At 47.7% G+C, this 16,387-nt stretch overlaps 1 protein-coding gene across 1 annotated transcript in view; it reads left to right on the top strand.

The window, feature by feature from the left end:
* Positions 1-16,387, top strand: part of KCP (kielin cysteine rich BMP regulator) — a 97,933-nt gene that overhangs the window by 30,956 nt on the left and 50,590 nt on the right. Inside the window, exons 12-24 of the mRNA XM_033162530.1 lie at positions 125-199; positions 1,342-1,583; positions 2,885-2,978; positions 3,889-3,971; positions 6,321-6,414; positions 6,503-6,582; positions 8,649-8,748; positions 9,442-9,527; positions 10,604-10,697; positions 12,505-12,657; positions 14,056-14,162; positions 15,871-15,964; positions 16,181-16,354. Coding sequence (XP_033018421.1) covers positions 125-199; positions 1,342-1,583; positions 2,885-2,978; positions 3,889-3,971; positions 6,321-6,414; positions 6,503-6,582; positions 8,649-8,748; positions 9,442-9,527; positions 10,604-10,697; positions 12,505-12,657; positions 14,056-14,162; positions 15,871-15,964; positions 16,181-16,354 — 1,476 coding nt within the window. The remainder of the gene's footprint in view (positions 1-124; positions 200-1,341; positions 1,584-2,884; positions 2,979-3,888; positions 3,972-6,320; positions 6,415-6,502; positions 6,583-8,648; positions 8,749-9,441; positions 9,528-10,603; positions 10,698-12,504; positions 12,658-14,055; positions 14,163-15,870; positions 15,965-16,180; positions 16,355-16,387) is intronic.

Consider the following 16,387-nt stretch of genomic DNA (forward strand, 5'->3'; position numbering starts at 1 on the left):
TTTCAAGAGGCAGGGAGTTCCATAGTGTAGATGCTGCAGCACTAAAGAGGTCAGGAATGTAGTTGTCCCTAATGCTCCTTGTTTCTTGGCCATGTTCCTTCTCTCATGCTGTCTCTCCTCTTAGCGTGTGAGCTGGACGGGCGAATGCTGGAGCCTGGGCAGAAGATCACCTCTGCGGACGGATGTCGAAGATGCACATGTTCTGTGAGTTATGGGAGAGTCCAGGGGGGTTGCAATGCCCCCCAAAACCAGTGGGGGGCAGTAGAATGATCCTTTCACTGTGTACTGTATGTACATTTGTATCGGCCATTGATCAGAGAGCCAATGGCGGACTTTGGCGTACCGTGCATTCCCAGAATTCGCACACACACCCCAGTCCTCACACTACCTGTTGCAGCAAGAAAGTCTTCACTGATAACAAACAGAAAAAGTATGATCAGTTTGCATAGTAGGTCTGTATTCGACCCATCAAAAATCCACATTATTATTATTATTATTATTATTATTATTATTATTATTATTATTAGTTTTTAATGTTTGATGTTTTAATCTCTGTTGAAAGCCGCCCAGAGTGGCTGGGGAAACCCAGCCAGATAGGCAGGGTACAAATAAATTATTATTATTATTATTATTATTATTATTATTATTATTATTAATACCCTGCCCATCTGGCTGGGTTTCCCCAGCCACTCTGGGTGGCTCCCAACAGAATATTAAAAACACAATAAAACATCAAACATTAAAAGCTTCCCTAAACAGGGCTGCCTTCAGATGTCTTCTAAAAGTCAGGTAGTTGTTTATTTCCTTGACATCTGATGGGAGGGCGTTCCACAGGGCGGGCGCCACCACCGAGAAGGCCCTCTGCCTGGTTCCCTGTGTAACCTCACTTCTCGCAGCGAGGGAACGCCAGAAGGCCCTCGGCGCTGGATCTCAGTGTCTGGGCTGGACAATGGGGGTGGAGACGCTCCTTCAGGTATACTGGGCCGATGCCATTTAGGGCTTTCAAGGTCAGCACCAACACTTTGAATTGTGCACGGAAACGTACTGGGAGCCAATGTAGGTCTTTCAAGACCGGTGTTATATGGACTCGGTGGTCACCAGTCTAGCTGCCACATTCTGGATTAATTGCAGTTTCCGAGTCACTTTCAAAGGTAGCTCCACGTAGACCACATTGCATTAGTCCAGGCGGGAGATAACCAGAGCATGCACCACTCTGGCAAGACAGTCTGTGGGCAGGGAGGGTCTCAGCCTGCGTACCAGATGGAGCTGGGAGACAGCTGCCCTGGACACAGAATTGACCTGTGCCTCCATGGACAGCTGTGAGTCCAAAATGACCCCCAGTCTGCGCACCTGGTCCCAGTGCCCATTTGCCATGTCCATTCTGTGACCTGAGTCTCTTTCTCCAGGAGGGGGAGCTGGTGTGCACCCCTGCCCAGCCGTGCCCCCCGCCTTGCACCCACGGACTACCCCCTGCCGCTGGCTCCTGCTGCCCGGATTGTACCCGCTGCCTTTTCCGTGGGCAGCTCATTCCCAACGGTGGGGAGGTGGCGGGCACGGACCCTTGCGAATGCTGCGTCTGTCAGGTGGGTGCCGGAGTGCCGGGCGCCGCTCTTAAAGGGGGAATGCCCTCCCTGCCACAAGAAATATCACAATGCAGTTCGTGCCAAGGGGCAGGTGCCCGTGGTGGGTGGGGCCAGCGCCAAAAGTGGGTGGGGCAAAAGATGCAAATTTTGCCGGTTGTGCAGGGAGCTGTTTGTACCCAAACTGCATCTTCAATCCATACAAGAAAGAGACATATTTAGGGAAACAAAATAGAAAATTCTTTCCAGTAGCACCTTAGAGACCAACTGAGTTTGTTCTTGGTATGAGCTTTCGTGTGCATGCACACTTCTTCAGATACACTGAAACGGAAGTCACCAGACCCTTAAATATAGTGAGGGAGTGGGGAGGGGTATTATTCAGAAGGGTGGTGGGAATGGGTGATCAGCTGATAGGTGTGGAAAACCTGTTGACGACTCTTAACGGCTGCAATTAGTCTTGCAGGGAAAGGCAAGGGGTGAGATGGCTAAAGATAGCTTTGTTATGTATAATGAGATAAGAATCCAATGTCTTTGTTCAGACCAGGTTTCTCCATGGTTTTAAGTTTGGTGATTAGTTGCAATTCGGCCACTTCTCTTTCCAGTCTATTTCTGAAATTTCCTTGTATTAAGACAGCTACTTTGAGATCTTTTATAGAATGTCCTGGGAGATTGAAGTGTTCTCCTACTGGTTTCTCTGTCTTGTGATTCCTGATGTCAGATTTATGTCCATTTATCCTTTGGCGTAGGGTTTGGCCTGTTTGTCCAGTATAGAGAGCTGAAGGGCACTGTTGGCATTTGATTGCATACACAATGTTGGAAGATGAGCAATTAAATAGTCCTGAGATGGTATGTTTGGTGTTGTTGGGGCCAGTGATGGTGTTGTCCGGGTTTATGTGGCAGCAAAGTTGGCATCTGGGTTTATTGCAGGCTCTGGTACCAGTGTCCATGTTGAGTCCTGTTGTTGTATTATTGTGGGTGAGGAGTTGTTTAAGATTGGGTGGCTGTCTGTAGGCGATGAAGGGTCTTCCTCCACCTGTAACATCTTTAGGGAGTAAAGATACGTCCCAGCCAACCTAAAAATCTTGGGGTGCAATGCAGGGCCAATGAGGGGTGAGGATTAGAGGGCATTCTAAGGGCCCTATCCCCTTCCTTGCAGGAGATATGACTTGGCTCACTTTCTCGAGTCGTCTGGAGTGGGAGGGGTGCCCCCCCAAAAAACCCCACCTCCATGTGAGCGATGGATCTCTGATCCAGTCGGGCTCCTTATTTATTTCGCACTTCCTCTTGTCTTTTTTCCTCTCTAGGATGGGAACGTCGTCTGCTCCCCGGTCGCCTGCCCAAAGCTGGACTGTGCCATCACAGAGGAGGTCCCTGGGCAATGTTGCCCCCAGTGCCAGGGTGAGAAGGAGGGAAAGGATTCCCATTTTGCACTTTACCTTTAATATCCTAGCTGCTGTGCAATAAACTCTTTTTTTTCTTTTTCCTTTATTAACGATATTATCAACATTTACATAATTTACAAATTTTCCATATCATAATACTAATAACAATGAATAACAAATAACAAAATACAAAAAAGAAATATTAACATATATATACTGCTTGAAAAAATAAGAAAAATGAAAAAATAACTAAAAAAATAACTAAAATACAAAAATACAAAAATACAAATTACATAGATTATTGACTTCCAATCTTTTCCAATGAGCATACCTTTTCTGCTTGCGAAAATACTTAACATTATCATTTTGTCCTTTAGATTATTTCCAATACCTTCTGCAATCCGGATACAGCCTTAATTTGCTTCTTACAATTATTTTACCTCCAAGGTCACTCGAAGGCCGCCACAGACTTTATACCATTGTTAATGTCTTGTAGATACACTTTATATCTCTCCCATTTCTGCAAGAAAACCTGTCTGTTGATCCCTCTCAGGCTATCCGTTAACTGGGCCATCTCAACATACTCCTGGAATTTGTTCTGCCAATCTTTTACCTTCGGAGCGCTCTCCCCCTTCCAATTCGATGCAATCAATATTCGTGCAGCAGCAGTACCATATAGGAAGATATCTTTGACTTTCTGTGCAGTAAACTCTTAATGGATGGGCTTGATGAAGTTTCCCGGTGTCTGTCTTGAAGTCATTTAGCAGGAGTCTTAAATCACCGCCGCTGTCGCCCCCTTGCCGCTTCCCAGAGCCCCCTATGGCAATCCCATTGCCCGCCCCCCCCAGCCGCTACTGCCCACTTTGGGATTCCTCGCAGTCGAAGCCGACCTGACGTTTCTGCTTTGCTGCCCCCCCCCCCGGCAGGTTGTCTGGACGGAGAATCCCGGCGTGAGCACAATGAAGAGTGGACCCCCTCCTCGGACCCTTGCCTGAAGTGCAAATGCCTGGTAAGGTCAGGGGGGAATGTTGCAAGCGGAGATCGGAAATAACCCAGAGAGACATCATATTTGGCAAGGACAGAAAGAAACAACACGGTTAAAACACAGGAAAACACAGGAAAAATAAAGGAGACAGAGCTTCGCTTGCACATTCACAAATTGTTAAATGTGTTGACACAAATAGAAGTTAAATGCATTGTAAACGTAAAGGATAAAGGGCCCCCTGACTGTTAGGTCCAGTTGCGGACGACTCTGGGGTTGCGGCGCTCACCTCGCTTTACTGGCCGAGGGAGCCGGCGTACAGCTTCCGGGTCATGTGGCCAGCATGACTAAGCCGCTTCTGGCGAACCAGAGCAGCGCACGGAAACGCCGTTTACCTTCCCGCCGGAGCGGTACCTATTTATCTACTTGCACTTTGACATGCTTTCGAACTGCTAGGTTGGCAGGAGCAGGGACCGAGCAACGGGAGCTCACCCCTTCGCAGGGATTCGAACCGCCGACCTTCTGATCGGCAAGCCCTAGGCTCTGTGGTTTAACCCACAGCGCCACCCGCGTCCCTTTAAAGGAAACTATCCAGCTTTGAAATCCAGCACGTGAGATTGGGGGGGGGGCGACCTAAATTGTTTAAATGGCTAGTTGATTGATTAATATTTGAATTGGCATAGTAATTTGGTATTAACGTAACGAGGCTTTTATTGGATTTTTGCAATTGAAAACTAATAAAAATTATTATCAAAATAAGAGAGAAGGAAATATGTTGTACAGGTGAAACTCGAAAAATTTGAATATCGTGGAATGGTTCATTTCTTTCGGTAATTCAACTTAAAAGGTGAAACTAATATATGAGATAGACTCATGTCAAGCCTTTATTTGTTATAATTGTGATGATTATGGCGTACAGCTGATGAGAACCCCAAATTAACACTTTCAACTTGGGTTTTTTTCATCAGCTGTGCACCATAATAATCACAATTATAACAAGCAAAGGCTTGACAGATCTCTCTTTGCATGTCATGAGTCTATCTCATACATTAAACTCCAGTAGCTAATGAAAACAATTGCTTACATAAATGGACTTTTCCACGATGTTCTAATTTTTCGAGTTTCACCTGTAAGCCGCGTTGCATTGAGGAGGGAGGGAGAAAAAATCTCACACACAGGAAGAACAAGGGTATAGTTTGAGATCCTCACCTGTAGTTTTATAAAATTATTTAACGTGTCCACACGAATAAAGGTTATAAATACTGCAGCTGTTGTATAAGGGGTTGTTATTATGACTGCAATGCAGCTGAAGTCAATAAGATTTTGGAACGCAAAAATAAGGAAAAACCATCAATCCTAGCACGTGGGGGGGGGCACCTTATCTAAATTATATAATTTGGAATTTGAATGATTGGTATTATTTGTGGCGTTTCTGCTTAAAGCCACAATGCGTGAGTTCAAATTAAGACAGACAAGGAAATTGACCAGCAGAAACCTGTCTGAGAGAGGAGGGGAGGTAAGAAGACTCCCTCTCTCCCTCATCCAGGAACTTTTATTCACCCAGAAAACCCGCCTTACAAGATTCAAATCAGCCAATCACAATCTTCCAGCGGAGCCCCCAAAAATAACCCATGTGGGCATGAGGAGAACAAAGACTCTTTGAACTTTGCATAACCAGTTTAAGCTAGTACTAACTTCCCTAGCTACAGGTCATTAACATTCCAAAGATGAGGTAGATAGAAAGACAGGAGATTGATAGTAGGAAGTGAAGGGCCAATATCCTTGGCAGATCCCTGCCATTATGACATTTGCTCAGGCCTCCAGGAACTAACATCAAAGGAACAGATGCTCCGGGGTTCTCAGGGGTTATCAAAGAGACACTCCTTGCCATGTACTTGTAAATTAAACAGCAACTTAATTGAAAGAGAGACGTGACTCTCTGCTTCTCAACAATGGAGGTTTAAGACACAGCCAATTAATACAGCCAGATTCAGGTCATGTAGGATTCATCATAAGAAATCATATCTTGCACATAGACCAGCAGGGAACTCAAACACAACCACCTGAGGGTATCGGAATGTCTAGCTCACCCGCACTATGTCTTTAGACAATGTATTATTTCTTATTTAATCCTACATGAACACCACAATTATTGATTGCATTATAGATTGGTATTGTTATAATGAGGCTATTACTGGATTATAATTGAAAATTTTAAAAAAAAATATCAATAAAATAAAATGGGAGGAAAGGGCTTTGGTCGGGGGGGGGGGGGGAGAGCAGTCTGTGAGCCAGGCCCTGCATGACATTCTTGTTCCCTTGAAAGGTACCAATTCCATTATCTCCCTCCCCATTGTTTTTTCTCTGCACCCCCAGGAAGGCCACGCCGTCTGCAAAAGGAGGCACTGCGCCAGTCTCTGCCGCCACCCAGCACCCCCTCGCCCCGGGACTTGCTGCCCCGTCTGTGATGGTGAGTCCCAGGAGATTATTTAAGAGGCTGCCCCTTGCATCTCGAACTCAGAGCCCTTTACAGACCCTCCTTGTCCTGGTGCCTCCAGGTTGCCTGTGGGAAGGGAGAGAGTACCGCAGCGGAGAGACGGTCCCGAGCGGAGAGCCTTGCAAACGCTGCACCTGCGTGGTGAGTCTGGCATCGCCGAGCCTTGCGTTTCTTTCTTTCTTCTTTATGCTTTTCAAATTTATACATTTGATTCGTTTCACAATCCATTCGACCTTTCAAAACTTGACTTCCTTCCCCCTCTTTCTGCGGTTCCTTAAGTTTGTTTTTTAATATCTTCTGCATATCCAAATTCCTTTAACTTGCTCATTGAACTTGTTCTGTACATTTTTGCTAGCTTAAAGGTAAAGGGACCCCTGACTGTTAGGTCCAGTCGTGTCCGACTCTGGGGTTGCGGCGCTCATCTCGCTTTACTGGCCAAGGGAGCCGGCGTATAGCTTCCGGGTCATGTGGCCAGCATGACTAAGCCGCTTCTGGCGAACCAGAGCAGCACATGGAAATGCCGTTTACCTTCCCACCGGAGCGGTACCTATTTATCTACTTGCACTTTGACATGCTTTCAAGCTGCTAGGTTGGCAGGAGCTGGGACCGAGCAACGGGAGCTCACCCCGTCACGGGGATTCGAACCCAGGATCAAAACTGGGGGGGGGGGGGCAAGCCATGGTCGTTCAGGGTCAAAAACAAAAACAGCTTCAAAAAACAGAAAAACTCCCCCCCCCAACTGAAAGCCCCAAATGGCTGAAAAACTCAGTTTCCCAGGATCCTCAGTCCTCGCAAAGGAACTACTCACCATGCAAGGGAACTCAGTTTCCCAAGCTCCCTTGCAACGATGAATCCTGGCAAATTTAGAAACTGTTCCTCTCTTGCCAGCACGATGTAGCATGGATGCAAAAAGCAGGCAGACGAGGAAGGATGAGAACCCAGGCTAAGACCATGGTCAGCCCTCGGATTCGCCCCCTGACCCTGCCCAAGTCTCAGCCAGCATCCCCATTTGACCAAACAGGGTGCAGGCTAGGATCCGGTCTCTGATAGGCACGCCAGCTCTTTGTCGGCATGAGGGAGGGGGAAACAGCCGGCGCAACACACACACACACACACACACACACTGGCCAACTGTGCCTTGACAAGAGGGCAAGAGCTCAATTGTTATTGAGATTTTGGGAGGTTTTTTTTTCCTTTTAGGCTGCTGATAACCATTTATTTATTTTTTTGCTTCTGGGGGGGGCAGCTGCTCCCCCCCCCCGGTACGCCCATGCTCTGTGGTTTAACCCACAGCACCACCCAGCTAGCTTAGCTGGAGTCCAATACCACTGTGTCTTGCCAAATGCAAAATGTTTCTTTTTAATGAGATCCAGAAGCAATACAAACACAAGTGAGAAGATTAAAGATTTTGTTCTAAACAGCAAACATTATATAGTGTACATTACCAAGAAAGCACTTCGAGCTCACCCTGTCGCAGGGATTCGAACCGTCAACCTTCCGATCGGCAAGTGCAAGAGGCTCAGTGGTTTAGACCACAGCGCCACCCGCGTCCCATTAAAAGGTTGTTCTCAGCCATCAAAGAACTTTAACAAGAGATAGAGGGGAAGTAAACATAGGGACACGGGTGGCACTGTGGGTTAAACCAATGAGCCTAGGGCTTGCTGATCAGAAGGTCGGCGGTTCGAATCCCCGCGACGGGGTGAGCTCCCATTGCTCAGTCCCAGCTCCTGCCCACCTAGCAGTTTGAAAGCACGTCAAAGTGCAAGTAGATAAATAGGTACCGCTCTGGCGGGAAGGTAAACGGCGTTTCCGTGCGCTGCTCTGGTTTGCCAGAAGCGGCTTAGTCATGCTGGCCACATGACCCAGAAGCTGTACGCTGGCTCCCTCGGCCAATAAAGCGAGATGAGCGCCGCAACCCCAGAGTCGTCTGCGACTGGACTAATGGTCAGGGGTCCCTTTAACTTTACCAAACAGAGGCAGGAAGAGATGAACAAGTTGGATCACTTATCTCCTTGAAGTACATATATCTTCCGGAAAAGGTAGCCCATACATACTGATACATCATTTCCATATAATTTTAAGGTCTCCGTTTCTCATTGTTGTCCAATGAGCCTCACCAACTCGGGGAATGACCAAAGAGGGTGTGTGCTGAGGGGCGGAAAATGGCACCGGAACCCCCTTCCTAACCCTTTTGCTTTTTCCCACAGGCCGGAGAGGTTTCGTGTGAGCGAGCCGCTCCCAAATGCCCTCCCCCGCCCTGCAGCCACCCGGGCAGACTCCCGGGACAGTGTTGCCCATCCTGCGACGGTGAGTTGCTTCCCGCCCACATCGTCATCAGGCCAGATGACTGCGAGGCGCTCTCTGGGAGGCTTCCCTTATTGCACCCGATCCGGAAGCTGCAGTCGGGGCAGGATGCTGCAGCACAATTGCTGACAGCAGTGTGGCCTCGCCAGCGTGTAGCAGCTGCGCTCAGAGATCCACACTGGTTGGCCATCTCACTTCCCCTCCCCCAAAATGTCTCTATTTTCCAGGGACAGTCCCGGATTTACAGAAGTTGTCCCGGTTTTTTTGATTTGATCCTGGAATGTCCCGCTTTTCCTTAGGATGTCCCTATTTTCATCGGAGGAATGCTGGAAGGGATGGAGTTATGGGACTCCCGGAGCCATCTGATGGCAGCCCTGTATTTTTTTGGGGGGGGAGGGAATATGTTATATATATGTTGGAAGCTGCCCAGAGTTGCTGGGGCAACACAGTCGGGATGGGTGTGGTAGAAATATTACTATTATTATTATTATTATTATTATTATTATTATTATTATTAAATAGAACATCCCTATTTTCATCAGAGAAATGTTGGAGGGTATGCAATCTGCTACCCAGCCAAGTTAATTTTTTCATGACCCCACAGTTGATTCAGCATTTTTTTTGGGGGGGGAGGTTAAAACGCCATTCTCTTAACCTCCTGCTCCTCTCTCCCCTTTCTCTGATCCGCCTGGACAGTGTGTGAATTTGAAGGACGGCTCTTCCAGAACGGAGACACCTTTCGGCCTGCAGGGGGCAGCCCTTGCCTCCAGTGCACATGCTCAGTGAGTAGGGCAGGGATGGGGCAGGGAGGGGCTGTGCTCAGAGGGGGGAGTGCCACTCATGGCACAGCGGGGAGCGGGGGAGGGGTTCTTCCCCATCCCTTTCTCTCTAGCAGGTCCCTCGTTGCTTCCAGATGGTCTGTTTGATTGAACATTTGTTTTCTGGAGAGATTAGACGAAGCTGCCTGTTTCCTGACCATTCATTCTGATTTGCTTGTGGGGAGATTAGATGAAGTTGCCTATTTCCTGACCATTCATTCTGATTTGCTTGTGGGGAGATTAGACGAAGTTCCTTATTTCCTGACCATTCATTCTGATTCGTTTGTGGAGAGATTAGATGAAGTTCCTTATTTCCTGACCATTCATTCTGATTTGATTGTGGGGAGATTAGATGAAGTTCCTTATTTCCTGACCATTCATTCTGATTTGATTGTGGGGAGATTAGACGAAGTTCCTTATTTCATGACCATTCATTCTGATTCGTTTGTGGAGAGATTAGATGACGTTCCTTCTTTCCTGACCATTCATTCTGATTTGCTTGTGGGGAGATTAGATGAAGTTCCTTATTTCCTGACCATTAATTCTGATTTGCTTGTGGGGAGATTATATGAAATTACCTATTTCGTGACCATTCATTCTGATTCGTTTGTGGGGAGATTAGACGAAGTTCCTTATTTCATGACCATTCATTCTGATTCGTTTGTGGGGAGATTAGACGAAGTTCCTTATTTCATGACCATTCATTCTGATTTGCTTGTGGAGAGATGAGATGACGTTGCATCGGAGGAAATGCTACCCCACACTTTCCAGTGCATTTTCTTGTCACTTTCCTTATTGCAAACACCCCCTGCTTCTTTAGGGTGGGGTGGGGTGGGTAATAAATCAATTTATTGTTTTCATTCTAACATTTACACCCCTCCAAGGAGCTCAGTGTGGCACATTTATTCGCTTCCTTGTTCATTCGCGACAAATCTTAACGCTCAGAGCAACTCGCATCTGTCTCAAAACGCCCGTAAACACGAGCGACGGCCCGTAACACTTCCTGAGATGCCACTGAGCTCTTTCCTTCCTGTCTACAGGATGGGCACGTCCGGTGCCAGGAGGAGGTGTGCCCCCCAGCGACTTGCTCCCAGCCCATCCAAGACCCAGGGCACTGCTGCCCACTCTGCAAAGGTGAGCCTTATGTGGGGTGTAAAACGCAGGAGCAGTCCAACACAACATTGGTGGAGTGGACACAAAAGGCATCTTAGTCCACCAGCCAGAACTTCCTGTTTATTCTGGGCTGGGATGGACGTCCTCTATGTAACTGGAGATGGGTGTGGTCTCACCTGGGCAGGTTAATACAAAACCACAGGGACCAGGCTCCATCTTTTCCTTTTTTGGACGACGCTCTCAAACAAGCTGTATTGCTAAGATGCTCTCTTGGCGGCTGGACAAAGGGGCTGTTTTCTTTATGGAACAGTCTCCTGAGTAAATGTAACTTTTACTAAGTTTAAGTCTGCCTTCTGGGATCCTTCTGTGAACAGGACATTTGTAAGTAAACTCTTCTTATGCTTTTATAGAAGACTGTGTAGTTTCTTATTTTGAGAGGGATTGAAGCCTTTTGGATTGTTAGAAAGGCTTCAAACCAACGTAGTACACAAATGGAGTCCGGCAAGTTTCTGCTGCGCACGTACCTGCTGTACATTCTCACTTGCTTCTCCTGTGCCATCCGCAGAGTATTTTCTCGCGCAACGGTGTGTGTGCATGCCAGCAGTTATAAACGACAAAGTCCAGCTTCTTTTGCTAATCTAGAAGCTTCATTTACAAGGCATAAATTACATTCCAGGAGAGACACAAGACATTTTGCCTTCTCCTTCTCCGGCCAAAAACGAAAGAGAAAGATACAGAAACAACAAGTATCACATTACACATTACACAGAGTCTTCCGGCCACGCTTTTCCTCTTGTGGGCGGGGCGACCTGGTTGAGCTTGTTAACCATGAAAGCTCCAAACCTCTACAGGGATTAATAAGGGGAAAATACCAGGACGTTTATTACAAGCTTTTAACAAAGAAGCCGAGAGAGCATCTTAGCAATACAGCTTCTTTGAGAGCATCGTCCAAAAGAGAAAGATGGAGCCTGGTCCTTGTGGTTTTGTATTAACCTAACCAGGTGAGACCACACCCATCTCCAGAACATTCCCACACCTTGAACCCCGGGGCTTTGCCCAGGGCCGGATTTAGGTTTGATGAGGCCCTCAGCTACTAAAGGTGATTGGGCCATTTCTATGTCCAGCTGTCCTTTGCCAACAGCAAATTGTTCCTGTTTTTTGTGTGGAATGTATGCTATATGGTAATTGATGGACCTAATAGGTATCTCAAGCCATTTGCACATGCAGAATGTAGGCACCCTATATATAGAAAGGAGCAAAGCAGTGATATTTTAAGGAGCAGGCTAGCAGGCGCGGCCCATGACTTACATCATAGGAGCCTACACAACACAAAACACGGTTGCTGTATGTACAGGTTGGTTTTACTTTATTTGTTTTTTATCTTATGTTTTGGAAATGTACACCCAGGTTTTTTTCCTTTAATTTTTTTTCTTGTGGGGGGGCCAAGAGAGTGGAGTCCTAAGCTATAGCTTGTTTAGATCAGGCTTCCTCAACCTCGGCCCTCCAGATGTTTTGGGACTACAATTCCCATCATCCCTGACCGCTGGTCCTGCTAGCTAGGGATCATGGGAGTTGTAGGCCAAAAACATCTGAAGGGCCGAGGCTGAGGGGGAAGCCTGGTTTAGATTATACCTAAATCCGGCACTGACTTTGCCAGTTCCTAGGCAGGACCAACCCTGCCACTCCTCCTGAGTGCTCCCAGGTGAGAGATCTGGATCCAGCTTGGGCAGGTGAGGATTGCAGGTTTGGAAGGGACCCCCAGGCATCATCCAGACTGACCCCGCCACCAGTCCTATGACGACAACTCTCTCTCTCTCCCTCCCACCAGTGTGTGTCCTGGACAGCGTGGAGTTTGAAGACGGCACCGAGTGGGAACCGGAGGGCGAGCCCTGCACCAGCTGCATCTGCCTCCAGGGGGAGCCGGTTTGCAGCCCCACCCCCTGCCCCCCACCTCCTTGCCAACATCCAGCCCAGCTGCAAGGTGAGAGTGCCCCTGGCCGGCCGGCCAGCCTCCAAGGTACCCTGACTGGGACCGGAAGCCACGAGGCTCCCCGCTACAGGGAGGGGGCAGCTGAGACGGACAGGTGCAACAAATTCCTTTGTACCGTTCACGGGCCAAATCAGCCATTGCCAACCTGGTGCCCTCCAGGTCCTTTTCATGATACTGTATTGGCCTGAATATAAGCCCCACTCCCCCCCCCCAACGCTCCAATTCCGACCGTGAAAAGTTAACGTGCAGCTTAAATTCACCACCTGACGAAAATGGGCTTTTATGATATTGCTGTTGAAACAGACATACGGTAAATCAGAACCCCCCCAAAAATGTTCTATTGCCGATTTGTGACCTTGAGACTGTTGTGCAATTAATTCTAATGTCATTCATCGCTTTGAGCTGCCCTGAGGCCGGTTTTTGGCTAGGAAGGGTGGGGTATAAATAAAAATTTGTTATTTATTTATTTATTATTTCCCTGTATTTTACAGTGCAATATTGTTACGGGTGTCAGTGCCTGCGGAATTGTAGCAACTGAATAGCGATTTGCGATTTTAGCGAGTGAATTAGATTCCCTGAATCTAATTGGCTTCTTTCCTTTTCCCTCCAATTTTAAGGGAGCGGCTTATATTTGGGTATTGTCTTTTTTTCCTTTCTCTCCCCCCCCCTGAATTTTTTAAAAGTCTTTTAAAGTCTTGCTCTGCTTTCCTTGGGACCCCATCATCGAAGCTAAGAGAGGATCTTGTTGTCTGGGCAGCCCAGAACCCCAGACACACTGCCCAGTCTTGCACCCCTGGGAGGTCACTTCAGTGCTGCTAACACAGCGGTCTGATTTCACCCCCGGAGGAGCACTCCATTGTCTCTCGAGACAGATGGGTACAGGCCCTTGCACAGCCAGGCAGAGGCCCTGGCCAGGTAGATAATGTGCCCCCCTTTTTTTAGACTCCAAATTCTTATAAATAAGTAAGTACAGGGGTACCCCGTGTTACGTACACAATCCGTTCCGGGTCGCGTCACGTAACCCGGGCATACGTAACGCGAACAAACAAACAAAAAAAGAAAAACCCCGGAAGCTCATGGAGGACTTCCGGTTCACGTAGGTGCATAACTCGAACGTACGCGACAAGGAGTGTACGCAACACGAGGTGTGACTTATATAAATAATAGTGCTTTTTAAAAATACATAGGGGAAAGGATTATTTAAGTATTTACATTTAAATAATGGTGAGCGATTGTGAATATGCTGACCGAGGCCCCCTTTGGAATCGGAGGCCCATATGACACACACACCCCCTCTGTTTGGGCCTGGATGGGTACCAAAAAAGGTTATTAGCCGGATCAGCACCCAGTAGGTATTGAATTGTGACTCACCTTCTGCCTCTTCTGCAGGGTCCTGCTGTCCAGGGTGCCAGCAATGCTCCTACAACCAGCGGCTCTATAGCAACGGACAAGAGTTCATCGACCCAGACCATCCCTGCCAGAGCTGCCGGTGTCTGGTGAGAACCAGCAGGGGACTCAGCTACATAAATAAATAAAAAACCTGTGTTTTGAATGTGTTATAAATATGCAATTTTTATATGCCTGTTGTCTTTGTCCATGAATCCTAAGCCGGAGAAGAGAAGGTTAAGGGGTGATATGATAGCCATGTTCAAATATATCAAAGGATGTCATATAGAGGAGGGAGAAAGGTTGTTTTCTGCTGCTCCAGAGAAGCGGACACGGGGCAATGGATTCAAACTACAGGAAAGAAGATTCCAGCTAAACATTAGGAAGAACTTCCTGACAGTAAGAGCTGTTCGGCAGTGGAATTTGCTGCCAAGGAGTGTGGTGGAGTCTCCTTCTTTGGAGGTCTTTAAGCGGAGGCTTGACAGCCATCTGTCAGGAATTAAGATTGCCAGAAGAAATATCGACAACCTCAGATATGCTGATGATACTACCTTGATAGCAGAAAGTGAGGAGGAATTAAAGAACCTTTTAATGAGGGTGAAAGAGGAGAGCGCAAAATATGGTCCGAAGCTCAACATCAAAAAAACTAAGGTCATGGCCACTGGTCCCATCACCTCCTGGCAAACAGAAGGGGAAGAAATGGAGGCAGTAAGAGATTTTACTTTCTTGGGCTCCATGATCACTGCAGATGGTGACAGCAGTCACGAAATTAAAAGACGCCTGCTTCTTGGGAGGAAAGCAATGACAAACCTAGACAGCATCTTAAAAAGCAAAGACATCACCTTGCCGACAAAGGTCCGTATAGTTAAAGCTATGGTTTTCCCAGTAGTAATGTATAGAAGTGAGAGCTGGACCATCAAGAAGGCTGATCGCCGAAGAATTGATGCTTTTGAATTATGGTGCTGGAGGAGACTCTTGAGAGTCCCATGGACTGCAAGAAGATCAGTCCTATCCATCCTTAAAGAAATCAGCCCTGAGTGCTCACTAGAAGGGCAGATCCTGAAGCTGAGGCTCCAGTACTTTGGCCACCTCATGAGAAGAGAAGACTCCCTGGAAAAGATCCTGCTGTTGGGAAAGATGGAGGGCACAAGGAGAAGGGGACGACAGAGGATGAGATGGTTGGACAGTGTTCTCAAAGCGACTGGCATGAGTTTGGCCAAACTGCAGGAGGCAGTGAAGGATAGGGGTGCCTGGCATGCTCTGGGGTCACAAAGAGTCGGACATGACTAAACAACAACATAAATATGCAACACTAGATGGCACTGTAGAGCCCAAAACTTTTCTATGCGATTTTACATAGCGTTTCCCCCCTTTTGTTATAATGATTTAATTTATGACTTATTTATTGTGGGTTTTTGCCTGTGTGTAGATCCACCTGAACATCGCCCCAGCATGCCCAGAGGTCGTTTTCCTGGACATTAGCTGCCTCACAAGCCAGATAACTAACTGGGCCTTGCCAGTCCTTACCAAGTCAGTTGAGCAGCTCTGGTCTTGCAAAGCCTGAGCATCCAGAAATTAATCCGCTTTGTTAACCGTTCTGCAACCCCGTACCATCATGAGCACAAATAATCAGGGATGCAGAATCCGAAAGATATCTTCAGGGGTCCTGAGTTTGTGCAGATTAGGCAGGGAATGAACATCAGCAGAGACCGTAGTTTTGGGGCAGAACCGCTTGTGCTGAGACCCACCTTGAGGTGTCTGAGAGGAAAAGAAATTTAATAGCGATAATAATTAATAATGTCTCCATCTCCGCCGCAGGATGGCACCGTCCGCTGCTCCCCCACTCCTTGCCCCCCGCTGACATGTCCGCATCCGGAGAGGAGGCCTGGAATATGCTGCCCAAAGTGCCCCGGTGAGTCACCGAACGAGTAATTCCCATTTCAGCGCCTGGAGAGGTGGGAGTTGTAGTTTGTTCAGGGTGCTGAGAGACCCCCTGTTCCAGCTACCTGCTGTGCGTTTAAAAGGGGAATGTGAAACTCTGCTAAGAAGAGGAATTTGCTGGCGCAAGTTAGGAAGGATATTGATAAACAAGATCTCCTCTCCTGCCTCCCTGAACATTCCCACACAGATTGCACTCAGGACAACCGAGTGGTGCTGGACGGAGAGGAACTGCCCAACCCATTGAACCCTTGCCAGGCGTGCGTGTGCACCGGTGGGGAACTGCGCTGCAAGGACCGGCAGTGCCCGGGGGCCCTGTGCGCTCACCCCCTGCCCGGATCCTGCTGCCAGAACAACTGCAACGGTGAGCATCTCCTGCACTCAGCCGGAATGCCAA

Source organism: Lacerta agilis, chromosome 10, assembly GCF_009819535.1.
Source record: "Lacerta agilis isolate rLacAgi1 chromosome 10, rLacAgi1.pri, whole genome shotgun sequence".
Taxonomy (NCBI): Eukaryota; Metazoa; Chordata; class Lepidosauria; order Squamata; family Lacertidae; genus Lacerta; species Lacerta agilis.